Below are 22,200 nucleotides of genomic sequence, written 5' to 3'. Positions count from 1 at the left end.
ATATTTGATCAGAACTAATCTGGGTTGTACACGGTAGCATGACTGCAATGATTCATCCACAAAGTATAACAAATATTATTTTGCACCTTCATTTTCTTTTGCTTTTTTAAAAAAAATCAAACTATTTTCTTTCCTTCCCTCGCACCTCCTTTTAAATGTTTCATCTTAGGTATTTTATGCATGGATAAAATAGTACAATTTACAAGTGCAATCCACACATCAGCTTTTGATGTTGGATCAACACATGCTTAAAATTTTAATCAGTTTAAGTTACAGCAAAATATTTGTTTTTCCTGAGAATGTGCCTCATTTGGAGAGAACTAAAAATAGCTGTCCTCTCAGGATCATTTCATAGCACTGAAGTATTTGTGGTGTTGCTGCTTACACAAAAATTCATGTCAGTGATCCCAATCTACTGGGTTTAGAAAGCATACAGCAAATGTTACTGACATAGAATGAAGAATTAAGTAGAAGGCATCCACTGTTTATTAATTGCTTTCATAATTATTCACTAGAAAGCAAAAAAAACTAAATAGGAGAGGAAGCGGGGTAACAGAAAAGAATACAATTAAACCTTGGGATATTGGAAATCTGCATGATAATTAAGCTATTTGGTGTCTTTTTCATTCAAATATTCGAGCTCTTTCAAGCAGAAGAGGAAACAAGGGCTCTGCTGATCCTCTGTGCTGGACAGGACAGATGGATGGACAGCCACTTCCTCCTCCTCGGGATATAGGCTCAAGGATCCGGCTGTTTAAAGCACTGAGCAGAGAGCACAGGGGAATAAAAGCCCTCCTGTGTCCCTCAGGGAATGGCAGGGGCTGCAAACCACTCTGTGTTTCTCAGCTTTGAGCAGCCAAGGGCTGTCCCCAGCGGTGTGGGTGACGGTGGATCCCAGCCTCTGCCCTGGGAATTGCCCCTGGTAACTTAGATTACGGTGTATTTGTGGTGATCACCTTAAAGCCCAGCAGGTGCTTCAAGAAAAGGCCTCGCAACACCCCTCTGAGCAAACAGCATTCCAAAGAGCCTTTTCCTTTCCTCGGGAGCAAACCTGGCTTTGTCGCCCGTGTTCTACCAGCTTAAAGCCAAGTGGGATAAATCCAACCCACCCCCTAAGAGGCAAACGCTCTGTACTTTCCTTAAGGAGTTCTTCTGCAGGATCTAACCCCAAAAACGTGGGTTGCATCGAATCCAGCATTTCTACCTGGACATTTCCCTCATCTCCTCATACCCCTGCATTGGTTCTCACCTCTAACAGCAGTACCTGTGCAGTTTATCCTCACTGTAACACTGCCCAGCGCCCCGAGGTGACCTGCCCTGGTTATCAGCAGGGTGCCCTGGCTCTGGGCTGTCCTGCAGGGGTGTCCCCAGGCACAGGGGACAGACTTTACCTGCTGGAGCTGGTTACTGAGCAGCCCGTTCCGTTTGCTCTGCATGTAGGCGTTGGCGCTCCCGCTCTTGGCGGCGCGGATCCGAGCCAGCCTGGCTTTCTGAAACACAGGGAGAGGGTCAGGGAAAGGGTCAGTGCTGCTCACAGCCTGGCTTTCTGAAACACAGGGAAAGGGTCAGTGTCCTGGGTTGTAGTTTAGGATGTGTTCTATCACCATCTCCAGTTCATGGCCCATCAATGCCTTGCCATGACTCACAGATAACTCCCTCTGGAGTTATCTCTCTTTAATGGGCCATCAAGGAGCCCCTGGATGACTCATCATCCCATTGGGAGATGCTCCGCCCAGGGGGAGGAGCCAAGCATTCTCACCTGGATATAAGCTGGGATTTGGGACAGTAGAAGCAGCCCTCACCCACTGGATTCCCAGAGGACCAGAGCTACCAGACCTTTCTACGAGATCACTGCTTCAGGAAGAGCACCTCACCTGGACTGCTTCCATCACCCTGCTCAGGTTGTATTCTGATTCTGTCAGTGCTTTTTTCTTTTTGTATTGTTGCATTTATTTTATTTTATTTTATGATTTTCTTTTCCTTTTCTTCTCATTAAATTTTATTTCTGACTTAGATCCTCTCACCTGGTTTGTTTTCAAACCACAACAGTCAGTCTGTGACACACAGGGACAGAATCAGTGCTGCAACACACAGAAAAGAGTCGGTGCTGCTCACAGCCATCAATGAGCCTCTTTATCTAAAACTGCCCACTGCAATCAGCTGCTCATGGAGCCCACAGTGACGGACAGAGGGCACTGCATCCTTCCTCCACGTGGAGCAAGTCACAGGTGTCTCCCATTTAAAGTGCATTTTACTTGTTTGCATGGATCAGCTGCTAAGAGCAATGGCTTTGGAGAAGGGATTAGACAGATCACTATGGAAGTGCTGCCTTTTTTTTTTTTTTTTTTTTTTGCATTGCTGCAATTGCCACTCCTTACATCTTTTGGGGCAGAAACATGAACATCCGTTTCAGTTGATACTGCAGTGAAAATCTCTTTAAAGGGAAAGAAATGCTTCAGAAAAAAATAATACTGTGACACGTGTGAGTGGGTTTCTCAGAGTCATCTGGGTTTTTGGAGTAGCAAAATGTGACAGTGCTCTTATGCTGTCTCCCAGCTAAATTCCTGAGTATTTGCCAAGCCATTTTAGAATCACAGAATGATTTGGGTTGGAAGGAGCCTTAAAGGTCATCTAGTTCCAAACCCCCACCATGGGCAGAGATGCCGTGCACTACATCAGGCTGCTCAGGGCCTCCTCCAGCCTGGCCTTGAACACTTCCAGGGGTAGGGCATCCACAACTTCTCTGTTCCTGTGCCTCACCAGCCCCTTAAAACATCTAATAGAAACCTGCCCTCTTTCAATTTAAAACCATTGTACCTTGTTGTGTCACTAGCTGCCCGTGTAAGAAGCCTCTCTCCTTTTTATAAGCCCCTTTTAGGTACTGGAAAGCTGCTCTGAAGTCTTCCTGGAGCGTTCTCCAGGCTGAACAACCCCAACTCCTTCTGCACTGTCTTCACAGGGGAGGTTCTCCAGCCCTCTGCTCATCTCTGTGGCCTCCTCCAGCCCTGCTCTACCAGGTCCATGTCCTGCTTGTGCTGAGCACTCCAGAGCTGGGTGCAGCACTCAGGTGGGCTCCAGCAGGGCAGGGCAGAGTGGGAGAAGCCCTCCCTTGCCCTCCTGGCCATGCTGCTTTTGGTGGACCTTTGATGCAGCCCAGGATGGAGCTGGCTTTCCTGGCTCTGAGTGCACAGGGCTGCCTCATGTTGTTCCTCATCCATCAGGACTGCCAGGTTCTTCTCCACAGGGCTGCCCATAATTACCTCCTCTGCCAGTTTATACTTATATATGGAATTGTCCTGACAAGCAGCTTGCACTTTTGATTTTCATAAAGTTCTCGTGGGCTCTCAGGTGGCACATCCAAGGCTACAGCATGGTCAGGGCTGGGCTCAGGGCAACCACACAGCCCCTTGGGCAGGTGTAGGACAATCCCTGGGCAGTTGGGATAAGGAATTCTGCCAACCTGGATATTCTAGAACACGTGGGTTTATTGCAGGGTCTGGGTAAAAGGGCCTTGGCTTCAGCCACCAGCCTGGGCTGGAGGGGAGTCCCAAAGAGAGAGGGAGAGAGAACAGCAGGGGGAGAGCTGAGAGAGAAGGGAGAGAGAGCAAAGGGCAGGGGAGAGAGCAGGAGAGAGCGAGACCAGGGGGAAGAGGAAGGGTGAGAGTTAAGAGGAGAGGTAAGAGTTAAGAGAGTTAAGTGCACGAGATCTTTGTTACAATCCATTCTATCTCCTTTTGTGATGAATATTCTAATTTTCAGTGACCAACCAACACAAGACACAAAATCCTATAGAATCTACACACAGCCTGTAAGAACTACTATATCACCATACTGTGTTATATTTTAAACTCTAAAAACTACTCTTTAAACTTCTGTTTTACTACATTGACCTTTGGATCCCTCAGCCAGCAGAAAGGGATTGTTCAATCCAAAGGGATTCTCCTTCAGCCAGACCATTGTTTTCAGGTTCTAGAGTAACTAAGACTCAGTAGCCTACAACTCACAGTCAGCTTTCATTTCCATTTCGATTATAAGTTTCATATTTTCAGAATCTTTGCTAAGCAATCATATTTATAAGGTTTCCCTGATTCATCTTCTCCAACAGGCAGGCAGAAAAGAGGTTATTTTCAAAGTGGTGCTCCTGTGCTGCAGCCCCAGTGTGCTGGGTTAAGGGTGGGGAAAGGATTTTACTGCACAGAATAGTCACAGGCTGGGACAAGTGCACTTGGCTGTGTTCATAAATATATAAAAATTTAGTCTTAGGAGCTCGAGATGCTTCGGAAATGCCTTTAGAGGATGCAGCTTGGAGTCCCAGAAATAAGTGATTTTAGTCACAAATGTTTTAGCTGGGATATTTTCCAGTCTGCTCTTTATACAGGGAGATTCATTAGATTTAATGAACACATGGTTAACATACATTAGTTCTGCTTTTCCCTTTTCCATGCATATTCATTTTCTCTTTAGTGTTTGAAGTAATAATTATGGTGCAGCCTCGTTTAGTAAAGAAATATAAAAACCATACCAGTCCATCAGACTATCTTAATATATCAAAGTGCTGTGACACATATAATATGAAAGTTGTATTTTCTAGGTGAAGATTTAAAATTGCTTTGCAAGTATGAATTTATTGCATCTCAGAAAGCTTTTGTGAGCTAGGAAGTAAAAGTGTTCATCTTTCTAGCTGAGACTCATTCAGAGGGCCTGGATTTATGTCATTTCCGAAAGAGAAGACAGTAAATCTGTTATCAGGAGAGGAACAGATATTGTGGCCCCCATGTTCATACTTCAGCTTACAGAAAATACTGCAGAAACTGGAGGTGTTTACAAATCTGTTCAAGTGAGAAGATTTATTTCAGTGCTTCTGCCTGATTTATATTTGAGCCTGTAGCATGAGCAGTCTAGTGACTTCTCACATTTCCCATCAAGGCAGCATTAAAAGTTCACGTCATCCACAGGATTTTAAGGGCAGGGGATGGAACTCCCTTGAAAGGCATCAAAATGATGTGGTGACATCAGAAAACTGGTCACAGAAGTAGTGCATTTTCCTTTAGTCTGCATTTTCTGTAATGTGTAAGAGAATGGGAGTGACAACTGCCCCTTTGAACCACTGCAAAGCCCTTCCTAATCTTTCTCTTTCACAGAATATCTGGGGAGAAAATGTATTAAGTTCTCCTGAAGGAGATGATATCTTTGCTATGAAGGTTTCCTAAGTATGAAACTTTGGTCATTTTTACATGGTCTAGGACTAAACAAATGTAGATGAAATACAGTTTTTTCACATATTGTAATGACATTTCACCCTAATCATCTCATCTCCATCTTCCTAAGGAGTTGATGACCAGCTCTAGTTTTTGCCACATCCCTTGTATTTGCACTGAACTTCTCTTTTAAATGCACGTCTTTCTTTTTTCTAGCTTCAAATTTTACAGCATAGATTTGGATCCCTGTCTGTGGCTGCATTCATAGAAACCTCACCAAGGGAATTCACAACAGTTAGCACTGTCAGTTTTAGAAATGCAAACGTTCATTTTCCCAAGGTTTCAAGTAGTGCTAAATGTAGGGTATTTACAACATCCAGCCTTTAACACTCAGCTGCCCTCAGCTGTCCAGATCTTTTAAGAGAATGATTTTATCAGAAAGAGGATTTTATAGGACTTACTGTGGAATCATTTCTGGCAAGATTCTCTTCCACTTGCTCTGAAAGAAGCCAGAGTAGCACAGGTAATTTAGTACTTAACTCTTGTTGTCTCCTGCTGCTCTCCAGGGCACATAATTATCTTACCATGAAATCTCAAAACTTATTAATTACTTATTTTTAGCTATTATCGTTGAATAATTTTGAACATTTAAAATATTAAAGTTCCTTCACAATCATTCTGTGTGCACAGCTTTTGGCCAGGACAGAGGTGGTTTTCTTCCCAGGAGCTGGTATGGGGCTGTGTTTTGGGTTTGTGCTGGGAAGTGTTTATAATTCAGGGACACTTTAGTTATTGCTGTGCAGTGTTTGCACAGAGCCTTTTCTGCACCTCCAAGATCCCACCAAATGGCATCAGGTGCAATTTTTATCTGCAGTAAAGCTGGGTGCTGCTGGGGACTGGCAGGAGCTGCCCCTCCTCTGAGCTTATGCTGAGCAGTTGTGTCTTTTGTGCCACTTTGTGGCCCTGAATTCGCCTCCCTTCCTCCCTTTTTGGTGCTTCCTTTCCCTTACTTCTAAGAAGATTAGACTGTCTTTATCCCCACTCACAAGTCTTTGCACTCTCACCTTTTTTATTTTCACCTCTTCCTCCTGGGGAGGACAGAGAGCAGCAGGGTGGGATTTATCTGCCTGCCTGTGGCTCCTGCAGCAAGGGACAATATTGTCCAAAAAATCAGTTACATTTTTTGTCTATATAATTGGTTTTGGTTTGGTCTCTCATAAACCCACCCTGTGTGTTTAAGTGAAAAAAACACGCCCACATTTAATGCTCTGATTTTTAGCAATTGCCAATGATTGATTTCATATTAGCTGATTTCATCAGTACGGAATAGAGAAGAAAATGCTGTCTACTTTGCTCATTAATGGATATGGAATTAAATAAGGTTCATACATTTCTTGAATGGTGCCTTACTTTCACAACCTATTCAAATTATTGTTCAACAAACACGAGTTCTACATGATTTTTTTGCTAAATTCAAAAATCCTGTATAAGTTACTGTTAGTTCTGTTTCTGCAATACTCCTGTGTCATATAAAGAAGTCAAAATGGCTAGCAGGGTTTCCTACTGGAAACACTCAGCTCTAGACTGCCAGATGCTGTTAAGCAGTTGTTGCTGCAGTTTATCCCAGAGCTATTTATATTTAGCTAGTAACTGAATATTCATAACTTGACTGATCAATTCATCATGTACAATTAATAAATAGCAAAGCCAAGCCAATCTTCAGGATATATTTTGCTTTGTGAAAGTAGAAGAGCATACTGGCATGGAAGATTCAGGTTGAATTTCATGTCTAAAGTCAAGTTTATGATGATGATTGCTTGAGCTGCTGATGGTTGTTTGGCTGCTCTGTTGAGGCATCATGCAAAGTCACTCCAGGCAGAAAATGGGCAACTAACTGGGCAGTTGGGCAACTAATATTAAGGCTTTTTTGTTCCTCAGGTAATGAACAGCACTGTTCCTGCACCTAGGCACCGGTTGGCCAACAGGACACAAGGCTCTTGCCCTTCCATGGAAAGACATGTATGGAACACAGAGAAGCCACACAGCAAGGGACCCTTCATTCAGGATATTAAGGGCTTTATAATGATAATTGCTGCTGCAGTATGCTGGGATGGACCTTTGGGTCCAAGCTGCCATGGGGTGGCCTGACACCCATTCCAAGGGGGAATGTGCCTCCTCCTGTCTCTTCCTTGGGCTGGTAGTCATCAGTGAAATGACACTGTGAGTGTCCTGCCAAACCTCAGCCCTTGCTATCTGCCACATACAGAGTAGGAAATGATAAAGAACCATGCCTAAACCCTTCTCCCTTTCCCCTTCTCCCTTTCCCCTTCTCCCTTTCCCCTTCTCCCTTTCCCCTTCTCCCTTTCCCCTTCTCCCTTTCCCCTTCTCCCTTTCCCCTTCTCCCTTTCCCCTTCTCCCTTTCCCCTTCTCCCTTTCCCCTTCTCCCTTTCCCCTTCTCCCTTTCCCCTTCTCCCTTTCCCCTTCTCCCTTTCCCCTTCTCCCTTTCCCCTTCTCCCTTTCCCCTTCTCCCTTTCCCCTTCTCCCTTTCCCCTTCTCCCTTTCCCCTTCTCCCTTTCCCCTTCTCCCTTTCCCCTTCTCCCTTTCCCCTTCTTCTCCCTTTCCCCTTCTTTCTTCTCCCTTTCCCCCTTCTCCCTTCATCTCCCCTCCTTTCCTTGCCTTTGTACACGACAAGACAACTGTCATTAACTTTGCCCAAAGTTAATGGGCAACCAAAATAACAACCTCTTGAAGTTGTCTCTAGCTGAGAAAAGCTCCACAAATAGCATTCTTCAAAACTCTCTTGGTACTGATAAAGCTGCTTGAGAAGGAGGCACAGTAAGACTCCAGGACATAATTAGTTTTGCCCTGAATTTCAATGTCTAGTTTGGATTATTTATTCATCCATTCCTTGTCAGGGTAGGCCAGATCCTTGGGCCTTACTATCTGATAGAAAACAATGTTTTGATAAGCACAGATGACTTTTCTTCCCCCCCTCTCTGTTTTTCTTTATATTGATTGCAAGGGGTTCCCTGCACTGCAGCAGAAAGCTGGCCTATGCTGCCAACATCTTCTGTATTACACGGTGGGATTTCATGGCAATTACAACGAGGTATTTTTATGATTGGAAGCAGGAGCTTCCTTTAAAATGCATTCAAAATGCAATGGTATATCAATAAATTTCTCTCTTCCATCTTCTCCCAAGTATTAATGTGCAGTGCCTTTTTGCCAAAAAGAAACAATCTAATCTTGAATAACTGTGCAGAACTCAGTAAATGCATAAAATGAGGGTTGCATGGCTCTTAACAATCCTAATGCGAGTGACAATATTTTTCTGTTGTAACTTGCCAGTGCTTCTGGAACTAGATTTCAACTCCTCAGCAAAGCATTTTCTCTTGAGTTTCCTTCCAGCCCAAGTGCTTTGCCATTTCTGAAGTGTCTCTTGATTAAATTTTGTGTGAGGTACTGGTGAAGCTGCACAATTCAGAGGTACAATGTCTCGGTGCAGTGAAGCTGGTGCAGCCAGCAGCAGGTACCACTGCCTGCAGGGTTTGTGCTACTCTCCAGCACCTTCTTTTAAGCCTATGTTCTTCAGCCTCAGGGAACAGAAATAAGTTCAGTGCCTGGGGAAACATTTATTTTAGAAAATGGTGTAAAACCTCCGCTGTGCTGAATGAAGAAGGAATTTCAAACTTCAATAATGTGACCTTTTTGCCTGAATATTCTTTTACAATGCAGTAGAAAGCCCCTGTGAAATTCAGGGCTCTATTTCATGGCTAAATGTGGACTATACAGGAGCCATGAAGAGCTTTTTGTTGATTTTTCTTTTTTAGGACAATATTCAGTCCAACATCTCAGTCATTTTCGATTGAAGGAGATTAGCTCTGCAGTGGGAGATATTAATGAAACACACATCCAGTGCTGAGTTAATCAGACCTCAAAGCCATTTTCTCCAAAGCAAGAAGGGCATAATCAGAGTCACAGGAGCTCTCTCATCCTTGCTGGTGGCATTGTTCTGGGGAGCAGAGGAACAAAGGCTTAGCAGGATTGCCATTCATCACTTTGTGTTCCTGATTGAAACACACAATGAGCTCACTGTTTTGCATGGAGAAAAAGCCAGATATTAACTCCAGCAGTTTCTCTTCAGGAAGAGATTATGGGCAATAGCAGCCAGTCTACCAATCAAACTTCTGGGAGATATTTTCTAGTGTCCATTTCTTTTTCACCGGCAAATTGTGCTGGTTTTGGCTGGGCTAGAGTTAATTTTCCTCACCTTGGCTGGTGTGGGGCTGTGTTTTGATGCTTCCAGCTCTCTCCCTGATGCTGCTGGTGGGGAGTGAGTGAGCAGCTGCATGGGGCTTGGGTCTGGCTGGGCTGAACCAGGACACAAATGTAAAGCAGTTACATTATAGGAGGCAGTTTCTGTGTGAAATGGTTGTCTGCAGCTCCTAGGAAAGCAGCTCATGGAATTGGCAGATACATAAAGTGTGGGCTCTGGAGCCCTGAAGTAGCCTATATTGTAGATCAGCTCTCTAGAGAGGAGTGACATTCTTGTAATACAACTGGTTTCTTTTTATAGCCATTTTCCTCCTCTGACAGCACTTTTCCAAGACGTGGCCATTGAAGGGTGCAGTATCTTCCACTTGGGCCTGAGTCTCTTGGCCATGGACCTCTGTTTGTCCTGATGATCAGATAGGAAGGATTTTCTGAGAATGGCATCTCACTGCATACATCTACTTCACTGATTTTGGTGTAGTGGGGTTTTTTTTGTTGTTTTGGTGTTTTGTTTGTTAGTTTGTGGGTTTTTTGGTAATGAAAACATCAGTCCAGAGGGTGTCCAGAGAGAAACAAGCACAAACACTTGTATCTGACTGTGGTGCTGTTGCTGGTGTGGAGCAGATGCAGGCTGCAATAATTGCCTGTGCTCCCTGGTGTATATATGCAGTGCCCAGCCATGGGCTGCCTGGACACTTCCCCCAGCAATGACCCTGCTCTCCTGAGATCAGGGAGACCCAGGACCTCTGAGGAGAGGCCGTGGGTCCTCAAAAAGCCCAAGTGGTGACACCTGAGCCTTGGCAAACATGTGACCCCAAACATCAGAAGCCTTCTGGCTGCCATCAGAGGAGAGGAAGGTAGGGCATCTCAGCCACAACAGGGCTCCAGGTGACACTGAGCCACTGCTCTGAGCTGCCTGCCCCTCCACACTTCTGAGGAGTGCATTAGAGCAAGGCAAATGGCAGAGATGGGGAGATGAAAGTGGCTTTCCAGGCTTGGCTGCATCACTGCTCATAAATTCTTCTCTTTCCAGCCACTGACCTTGTCCATTCGTGTCAGGAAGGGAAAGAGTCCTCTTGTAGGTCCAGTGGCTATTTACTGAGACACTCAGCAAATCAAGGAAGCTGGAAAAACACACTTTTACTTTCATTTTTTTACCTGATTGAGCTGTTTATCTGAAGTCTTTTCAGCAAAATAGAGCTGAGGAGACAAGTTCCTCAACAGTCAGATTCCCCCAGAGACTGAATGTGGGACTTTAACTAAACCTGGGGTAGTGAAGCAATCTGTTAGCAGAGATGTAAGAAATCATTAGGTTTGAGAGTTTTGCTTGTTTGTTTGGTCATTTATTTGGTTGTTTTGTTTTTTGGGTTTTTTTTCTTCAGAAGACTGTGGCAGAAAGAAAATCTGCCTGAAAAACCACGGGAGAACCTTCAGTGGGTGAGACTGCAGCTATTGTGTAAAAATCCTAGATCTAAGGCTGACAAGTGGGATGAATCACCAAAACAAGAGGTCTGTACATTTTGACAGAAAAGACAAATGGACTGGTTTGGGTTTGTGTTGGGTTTTTTTCCTAAAAAAACTCACTAAAAACAAGACAGTATTTGTATCTAGGACATGGGTTAGGCATGCAGCACATACATATAGTTTCTTGCAGAGAAACTCCTGCTATAATGACACCCAGCACACAGAAAATCATGTTTTACCTGCTGTTCAACAACACAAGGGGGAAATGAGCAGCTCACCTTTTGTGCCCTGCGCTTGTCTGCTCGCTGGTTCTGGTGGTAAATCCTGCTGAAGTTGGAGACAATCACAGGAACTGGCAGGGCAATGACCAGCACCCCACTCAGGGAGCATATTGAACCAAAAATCTTGCCAGCTATTGTCTTTGGCACCATGTCACCATACCTAGGTTAAAGAAAACAAAAGGCTTAGGAAAGACACAAAAACCTCTTGTAATAATTTAGTTTCTACAATTAATTAATTGCACGATATACATTACTTCTCTTTCAAATAATACTTGCTGCATATAGATAATGCTTTTACACCTATTCTTACATATTCATCACGCCCATGGTTGTGCACAAATAATTTAAATTTGAAACAAATTTTGGGTCTCCTCTCTGTCAAAATGGGGGCAGGCAAATCTTGTTTTACCTGCTGTGCTCTTCCCAGGCCACCTCTATTGCAATGGAGAGAGAATAACCTTGCTTAAAAAAAATAAATCAGTGTTGAAGTTCAGTCTTTTCATTGTTTACTTGTTGAAAGAACTCATCAATTTCATTGGCAAGATCTGAGAGAGAGAGCACTTGGTAAATCAGATAGCAAACTGAATAATCTGTTGTCTCAGGCTGATGTAGTACTTTCATTTAGCAGAGTGACACGTTTTTGCAGCAGGTTTCCCAGGAGATCCTGGACTTTCTATCACTGTGTTTTTTCAATTGGCTGGACAGAAGCGTGGCTGATGTAACTCCTTGTGGACACGAGAAGCTGGAGGAGCTGAGTTCCAGATGTCCTTTCTATGGTCCAGGGGAGAGCAAACACGAAAACCTCAAGCCACAAGCAAACAACCAAATTGTAGCTGCAATCTGGGCAGTGCTCAGAACTGCTGGAGCTCCCACCTTTCTTAATGATATTGGTATTGTTCTGTCCATCAAGAATAAAGTGTTACTGATGTGTGTAAAGGCACTCCAGTGACAACCTAAAAGGAGATTTTAGCTCCTTGCATTTTGCTATGTCCTACAGGGGACAAGTATGTAATTACATATGATGGAGTTCAATAAAAAGAGGAATTACTTTTAAGTACCATTCAGTTTTTAACTTTATTGGATTTTAAGTTATTATTAAACATTCATTTTAGTTTGGTATGCTCGTGAAAAGAGAGACTCCCTATCACAAAGACTTTACAAACTCTTAACACAAGAGAAGTTAAGAAATAAAGCTGCAGGGGAAGAAAGTTTAGAAAACACTATCTGGAAAACAAAACCTGTCTGTCCAGCAGGAACTGGAAAATGATAGAGAGGAAGGGGGAAGTCTTCAAGTGAGTGTCCAAATTGTGTACCCAACAACGAGGGATGGATAAAAGGGTGAGGACAATGGAGAAACTGTGAAGTTAGAGGACACCTTCCAGCAATGAGAGCTCAGCTCATGTCAAAAGGAGAAGATGAATGGTCTGCATTTCGTAAGATACGAGGAATGTGTTGAACATAAATATTCAAATAAGTTGTCATGCAGGCAGATATAATATAGATGACCAAGTCTTAGACTATTGGCATAGATTATGCTGTGTTAAATAAATATTTGGTTGCTTTACTAAGCATGCCTCAGTGTAAAATATTCACATAAATAATATAATTAATATATCTGCCAGTATTCCCACACACACACTTAACTCAGGATTCGAATGCTCTTCATTTCTCATTTTGTGAAATGGCAGGATTGCATGGAAAACACATAATTTAATAGAATCCATCTTTTACGTGAATAATATAACTGGTCTTAAAGATCCCTAAAAACTGGAAAAACACTAGAAAGGATGTTATGCTTTCCACAGCATAGGCATTTTTGGTGCTCCTCTCTTTCTAAAGCCTGGGCCAACTATCAGCTCTATTCATGACCAGCTGCTCTTTTCTTTGGGCAAGGAAGTGGATAAATGACCTTTCAAGGTCTTTTTGGCAAACAGGATCCCCAACACCTCACTAACCCAAATATTTCCAGGCAGAATCATAGAAAAGCAACAGGGCTAGGCCCAGGGTTGTGAGCTTTGTGGAGAAGACCTAGGCTAAAATCACTGGTCAACATTTCTGCTTTACACTGCTCATTAACTTCATTCTTACAGGTACAAGGGTTTTCATCTATTGGATCAAACTGTAAACAGAAACGTGACACAGCCAGATTTTGAAATGCAGAATTCACACACGCCCAGTATTAGATCTCTCAAACAAGACTCCTATAAAACGAGGTTCCTAAGCCTATATTTAGGTGCTTATCACCTGAAATGCTAACCTGCTGACCCTCCATGAGTTCCAGTGTCACTGGTGACAGCTGTGGACAGAAGGCATAGCTGCCTCTAATTAATTCAGCTTGAAATTGCTGAGGGGTATAGCTCATCCTGTTGATGATGTGGCACTATGATGACGTGAATCAAGAGCAGACTGAAGCTTCAGGAGTTGTGACAGGAAGCACAAGGCCATCTGTCTTTAGCATTTCACTATTTATATGTGGATCTAGCCAGTGACTTAAGCAGATACCTTTTCATAATATTTTAGTGTTACGGAGTGAAATAAAAAATTTAGGGTTGTTTGGCACAAGAAGGTATTTTGCAATGTTCTTTTTACCTGCTGGACAAAATGTCATGCAGAGGCATGTACTGCTTACTTTAAAATAATTTGCTTTTGGTTGCTTTTCTTTTTGAGTTTGGATGAGTTGTAATACAGTGACATTTTCCAAAGGTAATGTTGCTTGTCTGTTATTTGGTGCTAGTAATGCCTTTCACATCATTAATAATTCTTACATAATTAGTTTCTCTCCTCTTGCTAGTCACTGTGCTGGAGCTGTTTAAATAAAATTACGGTCAGAAAAAAATACTTCAAAGAAATTAATCTTCCTAATTCTCATAGGGTGAGGAACGCATTTAGTTACTTTTGTGACAAAACAAAGGTTTTGCTGTTTGCCCTGGTTAGCCTTGCTCTCCTCCGGGACAGTGACACACATTTTAGTCCAGTGTAGTCATGATCAGAATTGCTAATGAAGTTTCTCCTCCTGAAATAAACATTGCATTTAGTTATACCTCATATATCACTGAACACCACCAATGGAAATGGATGATGTAAAATAAAGGGAAAATTCCTTCTGTGACCCCAGCTGCAATTGGTTTATTCTTTGGAAATTCTAAAACTAAAAAAGAGTGTAACTCCATTTTCAGGTGGCAGGGAAGTTTTGAGGTGCTAATATTTCAAAGTGGAAAATTTATACTTGATCTCTAAAACAAATTCTAAATCCTGCAGAAAATCTGGTTTCTTCAGCCATTGAGACACAACAAATGTGGAATCTTACTAAGCAATTTTCACAGACTCCCTTTTCAAAAGGAAACTATTTTAAGGTTTTATCTAGTGCTACTCTGCTTGTCTTACTTTTTTTTTTCAGGCTGGAACTGCAAATATATTCTCCTTTATTTGCTTTTTTCCCCTAGTTGCAGTCTTTTCATAGCTTTGTATATGGTCTGCGTGTGTCTATTACTGTAGCCAAAGCTCAAGCCAGTGCTTGGGCATCTATAATCTGTACTGACAGTTAATTTTGTAATGTCAGAGGTGTCATCCCAAGAGTTTATGTCCTGGATGAAGGAAGAAAAGGAGGCTTCATGCTGATCCCTGCTATGGACCAGGTGCATCCTACTTCAGTGGCCAAAAAGGGAAGGGAAAAGCTGGTGATGAACCAGGAGTGTCAATCAAGTTCTATCAAATCACAAATCAGAAACAACCTGATCAAACTAATGCTTAGGTTTCATGAGGTGTGGTCCAGACAGGCCAGATGTGCCACTGCAGCCCAGGGACATCTCTCCACTAAGTGACACTGAGCAAGGAGGGATGGAGGGATGGAGGGATGGAGGGAGGGATGGAGAGATGGAGGGATGGAGGGAGGGAGGGATGGATGGAGGGATGGATGGATGGATGGAGGGAGGGATGGATGGAGGGATGGAGGGATGGATGGATGGAGGGATGGAGGGATGGATGGAGGGATGGATGGATGGATGGATGGAGGGATGGATGGAGGGATGGATGGATGGAGGGATGGATGGAGGGAGGGATGGATGGATGGAGGGAGGGATGGATGGAGGGATGGAGGGAGGGAGGGATGGAGGGATGGATGGAGGGATGGAGGGAGGGAGGGAGGGAGGGAGGGATGGAGGGAGGGAGGGAGGGAGGGATGGATGGATGGAGGGAGGGAGGGATGGATGGATGGAGGGAGGGAGGGAGGGAGGGAGGGAGGGAGGGAGGGAGGGAGGGAGGGAGGGATGGATGGATGGATGGATGGAGGGAGGGATGGATGGACGGAGAGAGGGATGGATTTAAAGGCACGTGTGTTTGTCTGGGCTGTTGGTGTTCCGCAGGTGACAGAGCACTCCTGGGTGTTTGACTCCTGTTTGGAAGAAGGCAGCAAGCCAGGGGATTCCTTCATTCTGCAAATACTGTGTCTTAGAGCGTGTCTGTGAGTCACAGGGGTGTGATGTAGCACTCAGTATGACAGACTGGGGGGAACAAACCACGACTTGGATCAGACACAGACGATGGAGCTCTTGCAGGAGCTTGGGAAACACAAATGTGGTTGTGGTTACTAATGCCCAGCCAGGAATCTCAGCAGTGCCATGTCTGACCTCACACTACTGCTTCTCTAACTGAGGACTGGAATGTCGCTGGTGTTGATACCCATAGCTCAAGAAACCTCAGACAACACAGGCTCCATTTGTAGCATCATCACCCATCCATCTTATTCCTGAATCTGATGAAACCCAGGTTTTGATGGCTGTTAGATGAAATATTTTATAACTCAAAGGTCCAAATTATAACTGAATCATACTTTTTGGCCATTTTTCCTTGAAGTGAGAATGTATTTTCTTTTTTAATCTTAACAAATGAGAGGGACAATGCTGCTTATTTCACTCCTGTTTGTTTGAACACAGGGGTAATTTTTTTCCAAGTGAAAGATAAGTGTATTGTGGATGTCAGAATAAATAGTGACAGAAATTGTAATTTATTGTAATAATTGTAATTAATTCCTTTTTTGGGGTGTGCTACATCAGAAATTAATATTTGAAATAGCTCCCTTTGGGTCAAAACACACCCAAGCATACCAAATCTGTAAAACTGGAGGATATATACAGGAAGAATAAATCCAGCATTGCCATTTTTGCAAAGCCTAAACACTTCAGGCTGAGACTGAGGGACACAGGGAAGGTTAAAAACCCCTCACTATGATGGGGTTTTCTGACACTAGAGGGCGGAAACGCCATGAAAACCAAATGCAAATGCAGAAACGATTTAAAATGCGTGTTACAGATACATATGCCCTCTTCCACCTCCTTCGAATTAATTTACATTCTTTAAGGAATTATTACATTGATTGAGGTCTGTTGTCTGCTCCCATATTATTTCCTGAAAAGGAAAGCTAGCAACATTTTTTTTTTTTTGTTTTCAAACATGTAAAACACGTCAGAAAATAATGGAGTTGTAAAATAGATGCAAAGACATTAAAATTAACTCGGTAATACTTATTTTAAAAGCAAGGGAATTTATGTCCAAAGAACAATGGCAATGGTACGAGATGCATGGAAAAGAAACAATCTTTGTAGAAGTCAGCAGAGCTCGTATCTGTTCATATCTGGGGGACAAATCTCATTTCCCAGGAGATTCAGTGGGTCATGCAGGCAGAGATGGGGATTTCTGTATGGGGGTTGATTAAAAGAACAGTGTCCAGCCTTTCCAGGACAGGGGCTCCCCTCGTGCCCTCCAGCTGCTCTCTCTGGGCAGGAGATGCTCAGCATCCTGCTCTCAGCACTGGTGGGATGCTGGGGCACCTGCCCTCTTGTCTCCTGTCTCAGCAAGGGCTCTTTCCTCTCCTCCAGGAAAAGCCCCAGAGGCTGCTGTGGTGACACCCTCAGAGGAGATTATACAGCTGCTCGTTGGCCCATGAATTTAGGCTGCCAGCCACCCGATTGTGTGCCCAAGTGGCACACATTTACACCCCAGAGCAGGAGAGCAGGCAGGAAAAGCAATTCCCATCCGCTCTGACACTGCCAGACAATAATCATGGTGAATCTCACTTACTGTCCTGGTTTTGGCCAGGTCTGAAAACAGCCCAATGATTGGGGAACAGCAGTTTCTAATAACGCAAAATGGTGCTGGAACAACATTACATAGATTAATTCAAATTTCACTCCAGCCTAGAAAGATTCCGCATGGAATTGCAAATGATCTTCCTGGATTCTTTAGCTGCTGTGCAGGGCCCTGAGCTGCAATAGCTCTCTCTTCTGCCCAGTCATGATGGGCAGGGTCCCTCTGAGACCACAAATGTCCCTTCAAGTGCTGCCCAGTGTCATGGTCCATGAGTGATGAGAACACACCTTCTCAGAATGGCAGTGCAGAATTAAAATAGTGCCCCTGCACCAGGCTGGGTTAGCAGGTCATGAAATACAGAATTTCTAATAGCAGTCAGGGGATTTGAGGGGGAGGAGGTTCTTGTTTTGGGTTTTTTTGTATGTGCACCAGAGTTTTTGCTTTAACAGATTCGCACAGTGGACTCTAGTACTTAGAGGTCAAAACACAGCAGCTTTTGCTTGGAAAAATTAAAAGGCTTAGCCAAGGAAACACTCCCAGCTTCTTGCAATCCAGATCAAGTTTCAGATAACCAAATTCCTTCTGCTTTCCTTTACCATAAAATATTAAATTCAAAGAGGTAAAATATATCTCTTGTTGTTCTGTGTCACTCACTGAAAAGAAAACTTAATCTCCTACCTGTTCCTGAGCCTCACAGAAGTGTGAGAGCTGCTGCATCCTGCAGGGGGGTTTTAAGCTATCAGAGATAGAGTTCAGCTGCCTCCCATTAGCAACATTCCAGCCACAGACACACTACTGAAATGGCATTGCTGTTTGGCTTCCCCCACACTGCAGGAGCAAAAATAAGCGCGTTTGCTTTGAGGAAAAAGAGAAGTTTCTGAATAAACCCAGCACTTCATGAGGATAAGAAAAGCAACACAGCACTACAGCTGTTCTTGATATAAAGCTTGCCTTTTCCAGTGTTCCCTAAACGCTGGTGGGTGTCACAATACACTGGCCATCACCCACAGCACAGTGGAAATGTGCCTTCTCCAGAGTTTGCAGGCAAAGGGGAGTTTCAGAACCCTTCACACAGAAGCAGGATCCTGTGACAAGTGCAGGGCTCTCAGTGCACATGGCCAGTGCCCAGCCATCTGCCTGAAGGTGACACTGCCACTGTGACAGCCACTGCAGAGGGACCTTGTGCTTCCAAACCCCACATTTGTTCAGAGGGATGCAGACACCACGTCCCATTGTGAAGTGACTCAGAACTGAGCCTTCCAGCAGTGGTTTTGGGGATGGAGATGCTCTCCTGAGAGATCTGCCATGTCATTTGCTGGGATTTTTTGCTTGGTTTAGTGGCTGGAAGACTGTACGTCAGCAATAAAATTAATCAGCAGGACTGTCACACACTCTGCAAAGGATGAGTGACTTGTAAAGCCCTGCCTTTGTGCTCTCGTGGGCATGGGAATACAACAATCTCCATTAGCTCCCTGCTCTGGGGCTAAGCACACACATTGCAAGGGAGCAAACAGCAGTTCACCACTTTAACTTGGAGATCACTTCACAAAAGACCATCAGTAAAAGTACAGAAGCTAACCATTCTAAGAGAGCAAAAAGAAGTTCTGTACATAAAGCAATGCTATAGAAATGTCAAATTACATTTGACAATTGCTAAATGGGGTCCTTGTCTAGAGAGATTGTTGTAAAGCTGTTCTCTAGAGCCTCCAAGCTGCTTGGTAACTAAATGCTGGTGAGTTGACACTAATTAGCCATTTATTTCAACATTACATTCAACAACAGATAATATAAATTGCTACTGGTAATAATTTTAAGTGGAATTTCCAAATAAGCATTTCGACTGTGTTGCCTTAAGGATTCAGCCTGTGCAGTTACAATTTGGGAGCTAATTCTGGTTTTAAAATGCTACTGTATCTGAATGTGAAATGAGCCAAGTTTGAAAGAATGAGTCAGATGTAAGTAAAAATCATTTAATTTCTTAAAATTATCTTTTCTCCTAAGAATACAATATCTGATTAGCATTGAATTAATTTATTACTTTGTTGTATTACTTTAGAATGCTAAGTTTTTAAGATCCCACAGTGATGAGTGGAGAATAAATGCTTGGCTAGATGTTATTTTCTAAGATGGCACAAAGGATTACAGGAAGAATATACTTTTCCAGTATCACTCAAATAAGTATTTTCTAGGGTCTGATGCAGACATACAATTATTTGTGAAGTCAAAAGTAACTAAGAGGAAAAAAAAAAAAAAAAAAAGACAATTTGATCTTTGCTCCTGTAATTCTGGCTTACTTCACAAAGAGAAAATGTTCCAGGGATTTTGCTCCTAAAAATCAATGACTTGAATTACTTAGTTAGGACCTAATTTTCTAACAGTCCTTTTGTCAGAATGTGAACCCACACAGAAACACAGGTAGAGCATGAACTGACCAGCTCCTTCATAGCTTATAAATGAACAAAAAAATACCAGAAATAGTTCACACTGAAACTTCACCTGCCCTAATATTCAGTCTCCAAAATGGGACCTGAAGGAAACAAACACATAGAGAAAAAGAATTGGCTAAAGATACATGATGATATCATTGAGTGATCTTCCATCCTTCAACACTTACAAATAACTGAAGCACCAACTAATTTGTTTTTTTGTTATTCTTAGAGGGTTGCGCTTCCATGGGCTTTATTTTGACCTTTTAAATCTGTGCACGTTTCTGGCATTCACAACACTGGCAGCTCCTTGGGGAGCATCCTTTTGACTTTTGTGGCTGCAGTTCCCTGTTCCGTGGGATGCCCCCACCCAGGTTTTTGTATTCAAAAAAGCCTCAGGTGATATTCTCCAGCCACTGTCCTCCTGCCTCTTGTGCTTTCACACCTCCTTACTTTATCTCTTTCCCAGGCTGACAACTCCCACCGTGTTCACACAGAAACTGCTCCCTATATTTCATCATACTTTTTGACCCTTTTTAAAATTTCCTCTATTTTTTTATTTGTTTGAGGGAAAACAAGCTCAGAATGGCACAGAGTTTTCTACAAAGAGGTACAGACCAGTTCAGGATAGCTTTATATTTCTGGTCCCCACTGGGACAGTGAGGCATTATTATTCACAATGTTAATTATGAATGTGAATAATAATTGATTTCCCACCCTTGTTATTTCTCTGTCCAAGTCTTCATTGGTGGGAGCTGATAAAATTTGCCTTGCTTCCCAAATATCCATCACTGAGAGAGGAAGAGTTGGGCTTCTGGCATAGAACAGGGGTTTTGATGACTGTCATCACATAATATGTGCAAAATAATCAGAGAAATGGCACAGCTCAGGCAGCACCTGTGCTAACCAGACAAAGAAAATTCACCCCTACATTTGTACCAACATTTTGGTTAAGAGGAATCTTTTTTTGTCCTATGGATGTGAATTTTTACTTTTGGGTTTATTTAGGTGTTTTTTTCTCCTCCCTTTGTTCTTTCAGAAAAGCCTTTTGTGGGAGAACTGAATTCAAAAGCAACATAATGTTAAGAGACAGTGTTTTCTATCTCATGGACAAATGAACAAATACGAACCAGGATGAATGGACACCAATCCCAAAGGCTCATGATTTTAAATAAATTGATACAAAACAAAAAATATATAGTAATAAGAATTTCCAACAGTTCCCATCTGAGGCATTAACTGGAAGCAACATGAACATGAGGCTATAAAAAGCCTCACCTTCAAAAGTATTCCATTCTTCTCCAGCCATTCTTCACTTCAAAGGTAAAAGATGGGCAATGCCTCCCAGTGAGGTATCACCTTTATTCAGCCTTCAGTGGCTCAATAAAGACCCAGCAGTGGTGGTGAACAGGGGCAGTGGGAGATCCCTGCCTGCACCAAGGGCTGCTGTGAAGACAGCCCAGCTGAAGGCTCCGCTCATTCCCAGCACCATGGACTAGACTTGGACACATTTTTCCTGGGAAACAGTTCCAACTGATAAAGCACAGCCATCTAACCTCCCTCACCTGGTTCATGGGCTCTCCCTGTTGCCCCAGATGTCTCATGAGCACAGGACAACCCAACACACTCCTGGGTCCTTCTGGAACACGCCATTTGGTAAAATTTTTCAGCATCATGACTAAAATAAGGATTGAGCTGTGAAGCACAGGTTTTGGTGCAGATTCAAATGCCCCTGGGTATGTTTTGATGTGCCACCTTGTTCCAGCAGAGAGAGAGTTTTCCTATTAATTGTGTGATTAGGTATATTCTGGGCCCAGTGTTCCTCCCAGAAATATTGCTGAAAATGTTACACAATTCATTTCTCCTACATTTTCCCTTTTAATTTCAATACTTGTGCTAAATAGCAGCAAACCCAAACAAAGCATTGACCTGCCAATCCAATCCTAAATTTCTCTTGAGTATATATTAGCCATCAGGTAAAACTCCTCCAAGTGTAAATCACATTAACACTAAAAAGCGCTGTGAAAGTTTGCAAGGACAGCCGTGCCTCTTTTTGTGACAGCTCCTGGGCACAGCACTGAGCTCTGGGAGCTGACTGCAGTTGGGAATCAACTCCAGCTGCTCCCAGATTTATGTAAAACTGACTGACAGGAGGTTTTAGCCACTTCATGCTGTCCAGCACTAATGGGCAGGACAGATCCAGGCAAGGATGATTCCAGCAAGTTTGCAACCCCTTCTTCTTTATTCAGCAGAACCTTTCCCACAGGTAGGAGGGCAGGTAAGGGATATCCCCAGGGAACTCCCTGATCTGAACCCTCTGACTATTACCCTCTGTTAGCTGTCAAGTCTGTAGTGACGAGACTGAAGAAATTAAACTTCTTGCTCCAGAACTTTGACTGGAGCAGTGAAAATGGGCTTCAGGGCACTGGGGCACTTGGCCAGAAGAGTGTGTGTGGTCCAACAAGGCCAGGTGCT

At 43.2% G+C, this 22,200-nt stretch overlaps 1 protein-coding gene across 1 annotated transcript in view; it reads right to left on the bottom strand.

Annotated features, from left to right (window-relative positions):
- KCND2 (potassium voltage-gated channel subfamily D member 2) overlaps positions 1 to 22,200 on the bottom strand; it is a 270,276-nt gene that overhangs the window by 6,018 nt on the left and 242,058 nt on the right. The window contains exons 2-3 of the mRNA XM_066318565.1: positions 11,213 to 11,375; positions 1,392 to 1,490 (exon numbers count right to left, since the gene is read on the bottom strand). Of these exons, the coding sequence (XP_066174662.1) occupies positions 1,392 to 1,490; positions 11,213 to 11,375 (262 nt within the window). The remainder of the gene's footprint in view (positions 1 to 1,391; positions 1,491 to 11,212; positions 11,376 to 22,200) is intronic.

The sequence above is a fragment of the Sylvia atricapilla genome, chromosome 5 (assembly GCF_009819655.1).
Source record: "Sylvia atricapilla isolate bSylAtr1 chromosome 5, bSylAtr1.pri, whole genome shotgun sequence".
In the NCBI taxonomy this organism is placed as follows: domain Eukaryota; kingdom Metazoa; phylum Chordata; class Aves; order Passeriformes; family Sylviidae; genus Sylvia; species Sylvia atricapilla.
The sequence above is the reverse complement of the archived record's forward strand: the minus strand, read 5'-3'. Positions and strand labels throughout refer to the sequence as shown.